Genomic DNA, 18,460 nt, shown 5'->3' with positions numbered 1-18,460 from the left:
CTATCGGCTGGCAGACACAAAGCATCATTTTAGATGCAAGTCCTTTTGCGGGCAATTCAACTGTGTGATTATCATAATGGTGGAAATGGAGGGACACAGTGCTGTGTGGGATGAGATGGGATGCAATCAGGAGTCATTGCCTTCCGTTTGGTCAATGTGCTCTATTTTGGGGAGCATGTGGTTGTGTGGGTACTGCAGGGAAGTGTGATTTAATTTTTTTTTTTATTTATTTTTTTGGTAGTGTATGATCGCACATGCTGAGCAGGAGATTGATATGCACAGTACTGGTAGCCATAGCAGCTCTGCAGTCACACAAGATGTATCCACAGAACAAAGGAGGAGTGAACTTTCTCAGACTCGCTGCTAATTTTACAAAATGCAGTTGTCAAATAGTCGACGCAGATCTTCCCAGTGGTACTAGGCACCACGAGGGAATAAGGCAGAAAAAGGCAGACAGAAAATGGTTTTCAGGTATGAGACCATGTCATGACTGAAGAGGTAGATAGATAGATGGAAATAAAGTCTGAGTAATGGAAGTGATGGTGTCTTGGATGCTACACATAAATCCTCTGATGGTCTTTATTATATTTTATTCATCAGGGACAATCTTGCTTACAGTATGATTTCAAGGAAGGCTACAGGTCACTGACATCAGCTATCTGACGTGGTTTCTCTTCTCTGACAGCCGGGCTGTTTTCGGAGCCGCTCCACCTCCCTTCATCTTCCACTGCTTTCCTCTGAACAAGGGGTGCTACATCAATGTCTCACTTGCAGCACAGCTCTGCATATTCCTTGAGGTGGGGTCATCTTTCCTTAGCCTCGTGATTCAAACAGTTCGTCTCAGGAAACAGACCTCTCCAAACAGCTCTGTCCTCTTGGCTGACACCTGCTCACGCAGGCACGCTATAAGTATGCCGCTTTTCAGAAAGGTTTCAGGACCAGGTGATGAGTGATATGTGGCAAACCTATCAAAATTCATTGTGCTCTTGGTAACTGCATGCTGTGTCTTCAGTATCGCTTCAGGCTCAATCTTCTCAGCAGCTGATTGTAGGATGCAAACTACATTGCCAGCACAATTTGTCCAGTAGAGAGAACAGATGCACAGCCTTGAAGGAAAAGATTTAATTGAACATGTCTAATCATTTCTAATGAGCCCCATGTATGCACTCCTGTACTCTGAACTAACTGCTAGAAGAGTCTTTGCAATGATAATCAGAGGTATTAGTTTCTTTCACTCACATCTCGTAGTGAGAGCAGGATAGGATCTGAAAGTAAGGGTCTTATATTTGCGGCTGCATAAGGAGGTCTTAGTGCAACTTCTCTTTGATAGTGGGACTGTTAGTTTCTGCTGGCTTATCTTTGGAAGGCAGCCAAGCTGTTTGTGCCCTGCAGCGTGCAACACTTTAGGATACCTACAAACACCAGCAGCCAAAACTCTGTATGGACATATCAAAGTGGAAACCGAAGCAAACCAAACCAATTACCTCAGCCAAAATACATTTCCGCTAAATTGTGTCAAAATTTAATAAACCGGCGGATTTCTTTTTACCTGCTGATGATAAAAACTGGATTTCCATACATACATAGTTTCACCTCCACACGTGAAGGCAGAATTACCTTATTTGTCTTGTTCTTCCAAATTCTTCAAAATTTCTACTTTTTTAAGGTTATGGGACAGTATATTTATTCATTTTTTTGAATAGGATCAGAGGACCACTGTGAAACCAACACTGATGGTCATGGGAAGCAAATTTACGGCTGCTGTGGCTAATTGTTTATTGAGCCAACTCCTTCTTCCACTCTAATCAAACTTGTGGGGTTCCTGACTTCGTGATACTACTTATTTCCCTTCACTTCTGCTGAACAAGAGGAGAGTCATTAATGTAAATGTGTTGTTTGGGGGCACTGGTGCTGTTTCTTCTTGGAAGTACGCTCTGTGCTAATCAAGTGAACCCAAACCTTTCTTCCTCTGAATACATTCACGTCGGCTCTGTGAGCTCAGTAATGGCATCACTATGGAGGGAACAGCGTGCAGGTAGCAGGATTTGCCTTGCACCTCAAGACCTGGCTGATGTGAGCAAATGTTACGCATCATTAGTTGGAGTACATCCAGTCCAGCCTCCCTTCCGACCTATTATTGATATGATCTGCCTAATCTGCTGTCTGCTCTTTAAGCAGACTTGAGTGAGGCGGTGGAGTAGTTGTAGACACACCGAAAGACTTTTCTCACTCTCCACTTTTCCCTGCATTTCTGATACTCAACTCACTGACCTTACGTAATCCCACTTCTTCCAAACTTTCTTCTGCCTCTCCGTTGCTCTGCTGCTGCTGCTCTCAGTCCACTCACCTACAGTGACATCTCCCTCATGCACCTTATCTGTGGAGCTCGCCATGTGCCCCGAATAGCAAACAGCTAGATATCATTAATGTCACACAGACACATAGGCCTCCAAACCCTGTCTCTCCGGTGCCAGGTAGCATTAGTGCTAACAAGATGCTCATTGCCCTGGCAATTGATAATTGGATACAGGCAACCGGTGGTAACATGCCAAAGCAATTAATGTGAATCTCAATGCCTGCATCAATTAGCTTCACTTTGATGATCTTAACAACACAACCTACTGACCACATCTTTAATATTTTATCCCTTTGTCTGTTTGTGCCGTGACACACAACCTGAAAATGAGAGACATACTGCGTAGCTCTGGTTCCACTCCAGCTCTCCCATGGGTGCATTAAAACGATCCATCTCTGAAAGCGGGTTATGTTTTAGCATATATTTTCCATGCATCGCATACTGCATGCTGGTTAAATTGTTTCCTCTTAAGCATCTGATGAGGGGATTAAATAAAGGAGTCGCACACACATATATATATATACATATATGTGTGTGCGACTCCTGTGTGACATGTGTGTGACATACACACGTTTTATTGGAAAATTATGCATCACATTGACTAAAGTGTTGGTGAGATAAAACGCTGCGATTAGAGCCATCAGTAAATTAAAAGTGAGAATATTTTACAGGGTGCAACATTTAATTTTGGGGGCTTATAATTTTACTTTACGCTGAACTTAAATTGTTTAAATGAATGATAAAGTCGTATTTAATCAAATTTCCATGACATACACACACACACACACACACACACATATATATATATATATATATATATATGTGTGTGTATGTGTACATTTAGAGGAAAAAGAGAGAGAACAGCAAGAAAAAGAGAAAGTGAAGTCAGTAATAACACAATGCACAAACAGCTCACAGTGAGTAATTGATCACATGGACTTTGGCTGTCTAATGCAGCCCCACTGACCGACACTGACTGACCTGTGACAGCCATGATGAATGAACGTCCACTGGCCAAAGTCTCGCTAATGGCTTTCCGTGCACTTGACTACACGCACGCACACTCACATTGTTGTGTACACTTCTTGCTTGCACACGCACTCACAGCTCTTTCCTTTTAATACTGGTGGTCAAAAAAAATGAGGATATTGTTGTCGCTAGAATATAATGATAATTTAGCAAATGAATGTCATGACTCATCCAACATGGGAGCAAAAAAAATTGATTACAGGCTGATTAACAGAAACACAAATTTAACAGTATTAATAATAGATTTATCAATTGAGTCATGTGTAAAGGAAATTAGTTAATTCAGTTTATTAAAAGAAGATTTCTTTTAATAAACTTTTAATTTAGAACTTTTATATTTTATAGACTGACCAATAAACTTATAAATCAGGCAAAAAATTTATGTAACAATTACCATTTGCCATTGTCATCTATAGATCTTCTCTCTGTTTTACTGCAGACTTATTGGCTACAACATCGGCTGTATTTACCTTTCAGGGACCAATCAAGGGCAAATGGCTCTCAACTGGGCTGTTGAGTAATGAGTGTGTCACCTCTAACACCCTATTTAGCTCAAAGTAAGCAGCTCTGCTTTTCTGGAGCAATACTAAATTCACGTGGCTTTATGGAAATTTGATTAAATACGACTTTATCATTCATTTAAACAATTTAAGTTCAGCGTAAAGTAAAATTATAAGCCCCCAAAATAAAATGCTGCACCCTGTAAAATATTCTCACTTTTAATTTACTGATGGCTCTAATCGCAGCGTTTTATCTCACCAACACTTTAGTCAATGTGATGCATAATTTTCCAATAAAACGTGTCGCTCCATATTCATTCTTATTAGTTCTGCCATTATATTGAGATTTTGTTGACTGTTTATCTTTCTGCTTTGCTGCACATGCTTCGATGACATTGTCATGCATAAAATGTCATACTGAGAGGTCCTGTGTTGTCATGACTGTCTGCATGCCTGCATAAATACGCAATTGAGCACAGTTATTGCCGCCGTCTTCACGCGATCCCCAAGACACCTTCCATTTGTGGCAAGGGGCTACAGAAATAAATAGGGTCTTAGACAATGGAAGCCGAAGAGTCTACCATGATGGATCGATCTGCTCCGTCTATCCTCAGAGTCAATCAATCATTCCAGCTTTGGCGCCGTTTTCAATAGGAATCTTCCGCACGCGTCTGCCTCGCCTAAAGCCAAAGTGAACTGCGCTAGAAGCTAACCAGAGGGCATTAGATATCTGATTACACCCATCTTCTCAGATCCACCATCACTATTCATCATTTAATGGAGAAAAGGCAGCTCAGTAAGCAAACTCTCTCTACGTAATCGAGCCCAAGTTTGAGTTACATCTAAAATATGATGGATTTCCGTATTCTGTAACACAAGTGGAATCTCCCCTAACATGCTTCTGACACCGCGTATGTCCTAGAACATGAGGTATGCAGATTACACATGTCTCGCTTCAGGCCAGCGCTGCCCTCTCACTGACAGGATGAGGTGATTTGCCAGCAGGCAAAAACCCTGGTAGCTGTATTCCCCAATACACATACAGCTTAAAGTGCACTTTTTCTACCTCTGCTGCTTGAGATGGTTCTGGATTTATGGCAAAGCAAATGGCACCTGCCACTCAGTCAAGCTAAGTCATTGATCTCTGTCCCCCATGCTGTTCAACAGTCCGACTGACCTCATCAGATAATCCATAACGCTATGGAGAGGATGTTAAATTTCGAGGGGGGGGGGTTTCTCTCAGCCCAGCTCGTCGAGTGGACACCGATTGCAAATGCAAAACTATGAGAGGACAATTAGAGCCGAGTTAAACAAACATGTTGACAGTGAATGAGCTTGACGTCTGCTCCATATCTAAAATGTCACCTCTTGAGTTATCGCCTGAGGGATTCAGTGAAGGAGTGGTGGCTTTTTTCTCGTGCACATATGTTAGTGACTTATGTGTGTCTTTCTCATTTATGTGCTCCTTTTGTTTGCTTTACACTATCGTCTCTTTGCGATTTGTATAATTTGCTGGACAAAACAAGCTAATTGAAGATGTCACCTTGGAGCCTCGTTTATATATTTGAACCACTTTGGGACAACTGAAAGAAGCTATCAACACACAGCATTAACGTATGATCACCATGTAAAGATAATATGGTTGGTCCTGCTGAGCCATTTCCATTTGGATTGGAGATGTGTTCCAAGTTACCCAAGGACCAAACTGGTGGTATTCACTTTTACTTTAACTGTTCTTTGCCTTCACAAACTCCTGAAATATGTGCTGTCTTGCTGCTAAAAGTTCATCGGCTAGAGACCATCTGACAGCCATGTGATGCTGGTGAGGGAGTGTACAATCAAATTTTATAGCTTTTTTGCTTGAGAAGAGTAACCTGCTGTGTCTGTAAAAGGCGCTGTGAGATAGAAACAATGACGTTAGCCCCACTCAAAAGGTTCAGAAATCCTCTGTGCAGCAGAAAATGCAGAGTTTGCAATAATCCTCCAGTGACAAAAACAAAAAATATATCAGCTGAATAATAAATGCAGCAGAGAGCAACACTTCACAGAAAAAAATGCAAAAGGGACGAGTTTCACTTCAACGTTTTGTGTTTTGCTGCCCAAAGGTCTGGTTATCATCTGCATGTGCGGTGAGCTTTAACATTAACGTCTGATAAAAACCAAAAACTTTGATGTGCTGTGTTGCCGTGAGGTTGCATCAGATCAATCTAGCCTTCTACTGCAGGGTAGGTTCTTCTCAGGGATGAATATAAAAACTTTTCATCACTTTTCTCATTTAACCAGGTCAGTTTCCACACTGTTGTATTTTTTTTTTTTTCTAAGTAATCTGCGACGAGAGCCCTCAAGCACTTTGACTCTATTTAGTCACAGTTCACTGTTATTAAACTTCCAAACTATAATTTGCCCTTCAACTCTTTTACAGTAATTCATTAAGGATAATGTTTATTTTTCCTTTGCGCCGAGCTGTCTCTGTGATATTCATTTGCATATTATTTGGTCATATAAGAATGAAAATAGGCTGTGCAATCTCTCATAAGGCCACCAAGATGGAAGAAACACCCCAGAGCATTTCTCATTTAGTTTGTGAAATGAATGGCTTCAAATGGGATTTCTGAAGAGAAACACACACACAGGCAGATTTCGCACACTCACCTGTAGACAGTTAACCAGGGGAACACAAACAGCGACTGTATTGCAAGAGCAGCTGTTAAACGTTTGCTATAATCAATGTATCGGTTCCTTTCATTTCCCTCATCTGGTTGATTCCTAAAAGACGCGATTTTCGTGTTGCGTTCGCTGTCGCTTTGACTCTCTGAGGGAAGATGCTTTTCATCTTAACCACACAAAGCCATTTTACTATTATCATTTGACACCACTGCAGCAATTACAGAAGCTCAGCATGTGAGGGACTTTTATCTTTTACTTTTTTTTATCGCAGACCCTGCCCTGGCTATTGTTGCTAATCAAAATTTTAATTTAATCTGAACAGTTGTTTTCTCACCAGGAACTGAGTTTACATAACAGCCTGTTGGCCACTGTACTCCCTCGTTGCCCTGTTTTATTAAGTGTTGGGGGTTTTTTTTATATATTTTCAGCAGAGCCTGGTTCTTTATTATATGAAACATTGAGGCTACAGCACCTGGATGGGTTCCCTCACTGCCACAGGAATTAGGGGTGAAAGTATTATTGGGCATCAAGATGCTCCACTGTTGTAACAAAAACTCTTCACTTTCAAAAAACCTCCTCAAGACATGTCAAGTTGTGAATGACCGTTCAAATCGGTCAAAAAATAAGCTTATGGCACAGATGAGCGGTGGTTGTCAGTTTCCTCTCAAATTTAAAAATGTTAAATAAATCCTAATCCCCTTCATCACTTGTTTTAACCTTCACCATGACTGGTGTGTTTAAAAATACTAAATAAATGATTTACATCACTACATTATTTACATGCTACACTCCCCAACAGTTAATCTTTAATGCTATTAAACACAAGTCCTTTCATCCCTAAGCCACATATCATGATATATATAGGCCGATGTGTTGAAGTGCAGAGAAAACTTTATATGCCTGCATGCGATATTAAATGTGAACTTGATTGATGTGGTCTGTAAAGTCATATGCGCAAATTTGTTTGCGAAACGTTTTGATGTCTTCTGTATTTTCAGCTGAATAAGGTCAATTAAAGCACACTTCAAATGTTCCCAAGCTTGTTTAAACTTTCTCCATATTTTTTGAGAAAAATATGACATTGAGATTTGATATTTTTGTGCGACTGTGTTTTCAGGTACTAACTGAGTGCTATCACATTTTGCAGGCGGCCTGAGAGGAGCATCCATTATTGACTCACTGGACACGCTGTACATAATGGGCCTGATGGATGAATACAATGATGCCAAGCAGTGGGTGCAGAGCAGCCTGGACCTGAACTCGGTAAGGCACTCCTTCTACTCGTCTAACTGAAAACTCGATTTTAACCATTTTGTTTGGTCTATAATTAACTTTAAAGTCCCATTTAACCCATGTGCGACCCCCGACCGACCATCAGACTCACCAGCGCTCTTCAACTCCATCAACATTAAGTTTTCAGCAGTGACTGAGCATGCTGGGTCGGCTTTGAGCGCTGCTTTTGTGCTTGAGTGCATTTTTTTTTTTTTTTTTTTCCTGCCGAGTTTGACAGTTTTCCAAAGCTGAAGAGATTCCAGGCGGAATCAAAAGCTTCCTGTGTGGCCATTGGCCACGCCGTGTTACAGACTGATGGGATTCTCTGCCTCTCTGAATGGTCTCCGTGGGGCAGAAAATGTGATAAATAAATAAGAGGGAGAGGAGAGGAGGCATCCAAGGGGTGTTTTAGATAGAAAAACTGAGGGATAGAAGAGGCAAAAAGAGGCCTCAGTCCTTTCATTGAGTCTGTAATGATGGTGTCTGGAGCTGCTGAAGGCTCCCACTTCTGATATATGTGGGGATTGTGTGGATTGTGAAAACAAACAGGACAGATCTTTGTGTGATTTGCTGCAACAGTCAAGCGTAGGTCAGTTTGTTCGTGGTTTTGTTCGCTTTGTAAATGAGAGCGGCCATTTCTCAACTTTTTCACCACGTGTAATAAAAAAGCAGTTTATTTAATAATGTGTAATTATATAGAGTTTACCGGCTCAGATATTTCATTATGACTGTGAGCGTTGAGGCAATAATTAAACCTCTTCACAGCTTGTTATGACAGGGTGTCAGATGTGTCAGCTTTGGGACGCTTTGTTTGCTGACTAAAATTTGTTTCAGTTAGCATTAAAAAAAAAAAATAACTTGTTTATTTCAAAGATTCTCGCTAACAAAAAAAGAAAAACAAATCCTGATTATATCAGATGCGTGTGGCGTAGCGCACATGATGCCAACGCCACGTCTGAATTGTGTAGGAATAGATAATCTCAAGCCAGGGCACCCACACGCGTGTTTATTCCACTCGGGAGCGGTCCCAGTTTGTAGGGTTAGACAACACAATAGGAGTGTGTTTATCATTTGAATCTATGCTGTGGAGCTCAGTGCTGTCACTGCCAGTTTCCAGGTTATAAAGAAATGCGCAGTGAGTGTTAATTTAAACCCCACCTCGTGGAAAACCTTCAGTCTTTATGCCAGTGTGCTGGCAGCAGCTGTGACCAGGGGCTTTGTGTTTTCAGGATGTCTGCTCAGTCTGTCTCCTCGTAGTTTGCACTCTCTCAGCAGCACCGTGAAGGAATGTCTTTAAACTTGGACCCAAGGATGAAATGATTTGAATTTGTTGCTGTGTGACCTTCCAAAACATGTTTTTGCCCAGGGTTTAAGAATGCATACACTAATTATGACACAATTGAACACAGATGTCTAATAGCACGATATGATAACATGTTGCATCCAAAGAGACAAAGGTCAACTTCATTAGCATGTCTACGGTCATTATTCAAGACTGCAGCTGCAGGATTGTGAAAACAATGAGGCAATAATTCTTACAAGTCAGTGATATGAATAATAGACCTGAGATGTACAATATACAGACACACTTATAGTTACTGGCATCTGTCATTAGGTATTACTAAACCATCTAAACCGTCACACTGAATCCCAAAACTCCTAAACCTAAACTTGATTTTTAACCCTAAATCTAAATACCAAACAATGATTGAAGCCCACACACTACACAAAGACACACACTCAGATTAAGAGTCTCCCTGCATTCAGTCTGACGATAAACTTTGAGAGGAACTGTATCTGCTAGCTGCAGCAGCCTTCTGAGAGCCAGTAATGGCAGCCGCTGGCGGACCGCCACACGGTCACCAATCATACAGACAACCAACACAGATTTACGCTTCACACTGCACTTTGTCACAGGAGTGATCTGCCACAATCCATCAGCCTCCCTTCATAGTTTTCTTGTGTGTGTGTGTGTGTGTGTGTGTGTGTGTGTGTCGGGTGGGGGGGTCAGTCATTTACATGTTTTGAGTAAAAGCAGAATTCAATTCTTAGAAAAAAAGGCCATACAGCTTTTTTTTTTTTCCATTTCACCCACTCACATTTATGGATTTGATGGGATAATTTTACACCTGCACGGTAAACACAGGCTTCGTTAGGTCACGCAGAGAAAGTGATGGTTTTAAATTTCAAATCAAATCACTGTCACTCCTCAGTGCGTCTGCTGCACAATGTCCAGGTCCGTCAGCCATACTTGGGTACAGCTCAGCAGCCTTTCCGACGATTTTCTGATGTCCTCATCTCAAAAATACCACTTAAGGAAATCAAAATACTGCAGCTCCTAGGAAGATTTTCAGTTTGTCACAGATATTTACAATATATACATTTATATGTTTGTTTCTCTAATAAGCACAAAAGATGCATTTTTGTGTCTATGATAATTTGGTCAGTGTTGATGATTATGTAGAAGAAATCCTGTCTCTGGCCTCTGACCTTTAATGTTTTAAAACTCCTTACTTGCCACACACAAGGTAAACGAGGAACTCCTGTATAATTACATTTTTCTTTTAATTCAATTCATGACTGTCACTTTAGTCCTCTTTAATAATCACTGCCTCATACAATATTTGCCACAAAGACGTAGAGAGAACTAAAAATGTTGCAGGTTGCAATGTTGCAGAGAGATAATCTCTCGTTTCCTCTCCTGATGTGTTGTTTTATGCCTGATTCTATGCAAAGGCACAATAGCATGTGGACAAAGGAAAGGACAGAGACACATGCACACACAGTTGTTTTCATAAACGCACTTTTCTTAGTTACATTACAATGTCACCAGACACAATCACTCATGCTGCAAACCAAAGCAGCTTGTTAGATTAATCTGTTCAGCCCTGTCTGTCAACCAGAGCTCAACACATAGTGACAGCCGGTCCATAACGTGTTAGCAGAGAAACAAAAGGCGGAGAGACAAGGACAGCATTACAGTATTACAGACATGACAGCAATTTGCAATATGTCTCAGTCTTGTCTCTCCCTTCCAGGAGGCTTGGACATCCGCCGCCAATCATTGCATTCGGTTTTTAGAGAATTAGTTCTTTCTGTTGGAAAGAAACCAAAGCCAGTTGCTGAATTCGCCACCTTTTGATTTCAACTCTGGGGTTTTGCAAGGCAGAGGGAACAGATTTCAAATCTCCATGCCAACTGAGCAAATTCAATTCTTTGAAATGCATCTAGACCTTACTACTTTGAAACGAACAACAAGCTCCAGATTCAGATCCCAACGAGCGGCTCAGCGGACAGAGTGAAGCCAATTATCAAGACAAAAGAAGCTCCAGAAAGTTTCTGCCAATCGTAGCTTTTGCCATTTTTTTCCACAAGCTATTACGTAAACCATGAATTGAAATGGTTGGCATTGCTGCTGCCAGTTAGCGTTGCAGGGGGTTCTTGAGTCTGACAGCTCTGTCCAGCTCCCATTTCTTCTGCCTTTTAGGGCTTTCACCCACAGCTTTTTATTTACTTGTTTAGATACACACACAGGCTTGGCTGCATCATTATCTCTTTGTAAAACCAAAACAAAGAAACAGATAGAGTTGTAAGTGGGTGATTCATTGGATATGGTACGCCTTGCAGGGGGCGGGGGATTATTTTGCAGGGGTCCATGCTCACCATTGAGATTATTGTCCTCATATAAGGTTTTTATTTTTATTTGCACTTGCAAATAATTTGTAATAAGAGCTTTTACTGGATATATGGACCATGTGTGGTGAAAACTGGGCCTGTTCAGACACCTTACAAGCTTTGTTCTGAAAAAATTGATTGGAGGATTTGAACACATTTGGCAGCTTTCGTCAATAATCAGAGAATTGTCAAAAATCGACAGGCTTAGCGTGGATGTGGAATATATATAAACTGCTCACTGAACAAAGAAAGTCATCCGTGTGAAGTCATATGTGAACTTTATGTGAAGCCTGTAAGGTAACTTCAGGCTCTGTCTCCTCAGCCGGAACAAGAGGAATAACACACATGAGTGAAGTCTCATTCATGCTGGTATTGAAATTGTTGCTGTCTATAGATTAAAGTGTCTCCCTGTGTGTTTGTTGATGATTCCCATGAAGCCTCTAAAGCGTAACTTGCAAAATGCGCTGGCAATAACTCTTGCTACACAATAGAGAAAATCTCCAGAGCAAAACCAGGAAGGCAAAGTGACTGGATAATTAGCACATTCAGGCCTGTAATTCTACATCTCAAATGACACTTAAGTAAGTGTGAAGTCTCGTGGGTGAACGAAGAAAACAAGTGTTTTGTTTTTTTTTTTTTCCTGTCATGTTGCATGCTGCGTTTTTCCTCCCTGGAGCAGTTTGGGAGCGCAGATGTTGGCATGTGCAAGCAAAATGTCACTAGACAGCAGAGTGGGAGAGGTTAGACTTTGCCATTATATCTGAAGGATTGTGCCCGATGCAGTGTGCACAGGTGAGAGGTCAGTGACTTCAAAAAGGTGACAGTGGATGAAATGTGTGGGAGGTGTTAACAGTCCAGCCATGTGATGTGCTAAGGCATCACATGGGATACTTGGGTGTATTTGCAGGTGTATTGTGTAAGATATAAACCTCCATTTTCATATAAGTGCAGTAAAAACTTTCCTCCTGCTAAAAGCTTTGATTTTCCAGCTGTAAACGGTCTTTAATCACAGTGAAAGCGTGTCTCTAGTGATGGCAATGTCAGCCTGTTGGTCCAGTGCTTTTCTCCAAACTGAAATATCTCAACAGCTGTTAAATTTCCACCCATCCACCCATCTTCCACCGGGTCATGGGGGGTAACAGCTTTAGCTGACAGCTGACTTTGATGATCCCCGAACTTTTCGTGTAGCGCCACAAGCAGGTTAAAGATCTCACTCGTCAAAGAAGCAAGTCTACATCAAATAAATGTGTTGGCACAAGATATTCATTGTTGCCTCGTGATGAAGCCTCACGATTTCACGTGGCCTCCTTTCCTCCGACACAGCAATGAGGTCAACATGTGGTATAGAGGGAAATTTCTGAAAAGGTTTGTGAAATTAGGTTCTCATGTTGAAATAGAACAACATTTCACATCGCTGAATGTTTTGGTTTTGTGACCAAATACCTGCGACAAAATGGCAACCAGTTCATTCTCAGCTCTACATTGTATTTTGTGCTCATTAGCAAATGTGGGCATGCTAACATGCTAAGCTAATCTGATAAGATAATTATTCTTTGCTCGTCCTTCATTGGGATAATTTGCTTGTTCCAGCAATATCAGGCATATAAGAAAAATAAAAAAAACAGAAGAATAAGCTAGATAAGATAGAAAGAATGTCTAAATGACATACAAAAGGAAAGATTCACTCGTGAGCCAGAGCTGCTGTAACAGGCTGCCACAGGTGAACAAACAGTTTAACCTGCTTAACACCAGGATAGCTGTCGTCTTTGTGGCTTTTTTAACATTTTAGTGGCACAGCATTGCAGAGCTGCAAACCTGCCTGTAGACTATTTGTGTTTTTTATGAGGTTGTTGTTTTGCCCTCGCCTTATTGTTGTGGTTGTCATAAAATGCGAAGGAAAGCGTGGCGTGGTATGGGTGCCGTTTCAGCAGCAATGAAACAGAAATGGTGGTGGAAGCTGTGCTCTGTGAGAAGCACATCTCCCGAACATCATCCTTGAACAAAAACCATCCCATCTCCCCGAAGTTAGTGTCTGCTTTAGCTTGAGGTCTCGATTTCATCACCTTCAAAATCATCTTTGCAGCATCATAAAGCAGATTGAAAATGGCTCAAGTGTATATGTCACTGTTGTATAATCAAGATGTAATTGACTTTCTTGGAGAGGTTGCCCAGATGCATTGCTTATTGTTGTTGTTAATCTGTTCAACCTTAAAGAAAATACCAGGCCCAGAAGCGGGAAAGCGGGAAATGGTTTGAGCTGCCAGTCTAACATAAGACACACGAGACAGAAAGGTGCTGAGGCAGTTGAGGATTCACAGATTTAATCTGTGAACTAATATATATATATATATATATATATATATAAGCAGCCGAATTTATTCTGACTATATTTCCAAGACTGAGGTTTTAAACTTGGAAATGTCATCATGTTGACTCTGTGATTCACTCTTTGCCCGTCCTCATCCACATTATGTGCCTCGTCGTGCAATTAAGCCCATTTTTAATCAGTTGTTAATAAGCTGTTTTCTGAATGTACGCTTACGTTTGACTTTAAAAGTGACAGCTGGTAACGAGGAGACCCAGAGAAAGGTTGTTGTTTACCTTCTGCAGATGTGTTTTTTGACCCCTAATAACCTCCTGTCTGCGATAAATGGAGATCCAGACAGTTCCCAGTCTGAGGAAAGACAGCGTCATTTACAGCACCTGGAGATGGTTCAGTCAGGACGCCTTGCCCCCCCCCCACCTCCCCGAGCTGAGGTCAAGCTGAATTGACATTCTGTCTCGGCATGCGTAGGGCAAAGGACATTTTGTGTGGGTGTTTCATCATTAGGGATATTTACCAACATCGTTTGTATCGGTTATGCACTTTCTTTTCCACCGACTCATTTGGCAGAGGTAATTGCTGAGATGGGAGAGCGGACCTGATTAAGATTCAGAATTAATACTTAGGTAGTCTCTCAAAAATATAAATGATCTATGGATTTCAAATGTGGAAAATATGCAGCAATGACAGCACAGTACAAAACACACACAGTTAGAACCTCGGAACAAAAAGGAGAACGGCAATCAGATTTACATTTTCAAGGTTGTCAGTGAGCCACTTTCCTTTTCTGAGAATGCAAAAAAAATCAGGTTCAGCACAAAACAACACATCATCTCTTCTAATATATAGTAAAATTTAATTTTCAAATAATATTCTACAACATAATTTAAGATAAATGGCAAGATTTTTGATAACTGACAAATCATTTGTCAAAAAAGCCAGCTTCCAGCAAAATTGAGCTGTTTTTCACAACTGTGTGACATTTCCAGGATTCAATTATTAATTGACTTATGGGAAAATAACGCCTTACAGATAAATTCGTAATGCTCTTCCATGAAACAGTAACTCTAAAAGGATATTAAAAGAACTCCACAGCTTCATCACAAGAACCCCTTCTGTTAAGAAAATGACCACATTAGATTTTGAGCCATGTTTTAGACATAAAACTCCAAATTAATTGGAAGAAACTGATTTTTTTGAAGCAACTATAAGTAATTTAGTTTCATTCAAATATGACTGAAGCCGAGAAGGCAAGTATATTGAAACAGAAATGTTTATAGCGGTTGCATTAATTAGCTCAGTTAACGGCCTAATCGACACAGCTGGGTGTTTTAATACATCAACGTGAATACTGTGGAACGTTAAGCAGCACAAGTGCCTCTTGGTTTTTTCTTTCTCTCTTCCTTTTATTTATTTATTTTTTTCCTTGTTAGCAGTTTGGGAGCAAGTGCTGCCGAGACAAACTGAAAGATGGGGCTCAGTCAGCAAGGCCAAATGCGGTGGGAGGCATATGATGAGAGACAGAGGCAGACGGCAACACACAGAGTCAGGAAGAGGGAAGATGGACTGCAGCGGGGTGAATAATAGCAGCAGAGTGGGAGCGTAGCAAAATCCCACGAGACGGGAGCATCATCATAAAGGACTCGGCGGGGGAGCCGCTGCATCCCCCGGGAGAGCACACAGACCTGTGCACACAATGCCGCTTGCCTGAGTCGTCTGTATTTGTGTCTGCCAATGTAGAGAGAGAGAGCGCACCAACAGATAATGATGAACTCCCGAAATAGACCCATGCAGATTGACAAATATTTCAGGAAGCAGAGGATCTGAAAGAAAAATATGAAAGGGTAATGGGATGGGTTGTAATTCAGCTATAATTTATCACGCTGGCAGTGTTTGATTAATAATTTACCAGGCTGTTAATTTACGATGCAAGAGATTTAAAGGAGAATGTTTATGATGTGAAATACATTCTCTCCTTTGTGTCTTCGTGTCTATATATGGGGATGTTTAGGGAGACGTTACCACCATGATTAATTATCATATTCTACGAGGCAAGTGTTTTCAACGAAATAAAATAAATCATACCTAAGGAGAGCCGAACCATTATCCTGCAGTTTATCTTAATACCGCTCTGCTCGGACCATTTAATCAGCCTTTATTTGCCCACGATGAAAAAAAAGGAAGCATCTCCTCCCCAGTTAGACGTAAAAACATCATGTGACTGATCTAGCCATTACCGTCCGATGTCAGAGAAAATGTGTGAAAAAATCCAAAACAGATATTTTCAATTTCAAACCAGCACCATGAATAATGGCTTCAGAATGATCCATTACTTCCTGACATTTTCATTGTAGCTGAAAAATTTAAAGGCTCATCTCACTCAAGCAAAAATAAGCTCTTTTTCATTACGTTGTTGTAATTAGGTGCATTATTTATTTCGTATGTGATTAGGTTGGGTTCAAACTAGAACCCCGCACTGAGTAATAAAATACTAATAATATAGTGTAATGATAGATGTCCATTGAAGGGAAAGCAAACTTTCATTAACAACATTAGACAATCCTCTTTAGCAGCAGTCGTGGCTGTTTTAAAGCAATTTTGAAAAAGCATACATCTATAAACAAAATGAGCTTGTGCGTCCTCGCACTCACTGTGCTGTTGTCTGTTTGAAATCTGTTGGAACAATTTGAAAACAATCATTTCAACACTCTCCATCCTTTCTCTGAATGCTCCAGAGGTCGGATCGTTGACATCAACATCACCACTCTCTCAGGTTGGACGTTTATCATAGCCTTAATTACTGAAAATAAGAAAATAGACGAAAGAAGCCTCAGCTTTTTGGTCTTTAAAAAAAGCGAGGCGGAGACCGGCGACCTTGGGAAACTCGTTTCAGCAGCAGCAGCAGCAGCGTTCAGTGTGCAGCATGCTTAGACAGACAGAGATTAGAGTAGCAGGATCTAATTGGTCTTTCATGATTTCTCCATGTTAATTAGTGATGTTCAGTTAAATCACAGCCACTAAGTGTGACTCACCAGCTCTAGTAGAAGAGGCAATCATCTGCTTAATTTTTATCGTGGGCTCATTGGGTAATTTTTTTCTGTCACATCAGTCTAATTTGGCTTTGAAATGTCGGGAAGTGGAAACCTGGATTGCAGCGATGCCAGGAGTCATCTGCCCGGTGATAACGATGCCTCTTTATTAGCAGTAAATCATTACATTAGCATCCGAGCAAGACACACCACTAGGCAACAGTCTCGTCAGCATTTTGGCACGCGGCGGTGCGGCGGCGCGGCGGCCATACCAATCAGGCTCACGTCCCAGGCAAATGTGGGCTGAATCTGACGACAACCTCTGCCATGCCTGCTGAATCCTCATCAACAGAGGAACCGGCATTAAACACTGTCAGCAACATTGTATGGCGCTCCTGAAGCAGACACCCTACAAGCTAAGGCAGTGATGTACCCAGCGACTCATTACACCCATTAATTAATTTTCCTTTTTGCCATAGCTCCTCCTGCACAACAATCATGTGTTATACAGTAATTCATTATGCGGAACTATTAATATGCAAATTTTTCCTAGACTCTCATGCATGTTTTATACATTTTTTATATATATATATATATATATATATATCTGTATCCATTTCTCTGTTTTCATTGATCTATGTAATTTATTGATGACACAGGATGCTTAGACACCCGTACTTTGGTTAATTTGGTCCAGAGTCAGGGAAATAAATGATTTCTGTTAAATGGTGACCTGAGGTGGAGGGTGCATAACAGTGTTTATGAAGTTGGGACCTCTAGAGGCAAATTTAACGACTGTCTATTTGTCTTGTTTTCATGTGTTAAACACAAATGATGCATCGGGTGGTTGTGGACGATTTGGAGTTGTTTCTTTGAAGAGTGCGACGGTTAAGGAACAAACATTAAGCAGCAGTCAGAAAAAACCCAGTTGTAGCCATAGCTGGCCAAATTTTTCATCAATTATATCAATGACATAAATGCAGCCATTGAACAGTAGGTAGATTCATTCGTATTTTTGGTTTATTTATTGTTAGAGAGATAAACAATCCCGTAGTTGGTCCCTTTTCTTTGCACCTCGAAGTGGGCTGAGTTTTGCCTCTTCAAGCGGTCTTGATCTGCTTGTTTAGTCCACACCAGGTTTGGATTTACTACTTTTAACACCCAAACTAACCCAACAAACACGCCAGTCTTCAATGACTCTAATTGAACATGTCAGGTGAGACTGTACAACGGAGGGATACTCAATCAAAGCCTTTACAGCGTATTTCCCCTTATTTTTTACTCAGCACCAGGAAGTGTCTTGTCCAATATGTTTGCACAAGAGGTTTTTGTTTTAAAGCCGCAGCGTTTCAGAGCAGATTTGTTGTTGCTGTTCATTGATTAGCCAGCTGGCTGGGGAATTAAAGTCGACAGAAAAAACTTGGTGCCGAGTTTCATCTGGGCGGCAGAGGAGGTGAGAGCTTCTGTTTACTGTGTTTTCTCCTTCTGAGGTCTTCGGCTGGAGCACTCGGGGAGAAACAAAGGTAAAAAAGGGTGTTATTGCCTTTACCTGATCTGCTTGTCATGCTGGCAGGAGACTGCTTACGCGTGCTGCACCGTGTATAAGCAT

General features: G+C 41.0%; 1 protein-coding gene across 1 annotated transcript in view; it reads left to right on the top strand.

Moving 5' to 3' along the window:
• The window catches only part of LOC115045427 (mannosyl-oligosaccharide 1,2-alpha-mannosidase IA), a 163,170-nt gene that overhangs the window by 86,536 nt on the left and 58,174 nt on the right, over positions 1–18,460 (top strand). The window contains exon 3 of the mRNA XM_029505102.1: positions 7,700–7,815. Within this exon, the coding sequence (XP_029360962.1) occupies positions 7,700–7,815 (116 nt within the window). The remainder of the gene's footprint in view (positions 1–7,699; positions 7,816–18,460) is intronic.

Source organism: Echeneis naucrates, chromosome 6 (genome assembly GCF_900963305.1).
Source record: "Echeneis naucrates chromosome 6, fEcheNa1.1, whole genome shotgun sequence".
NCBI lineage: Eukaryota > Metazoa > Chordata > Actinopteri > Carangiformes > Echeneidae > Echeneis > Echeneis naucrates.
This window is presented reverse-complemented; position numbering and strand designations above follow the sequence as displayed.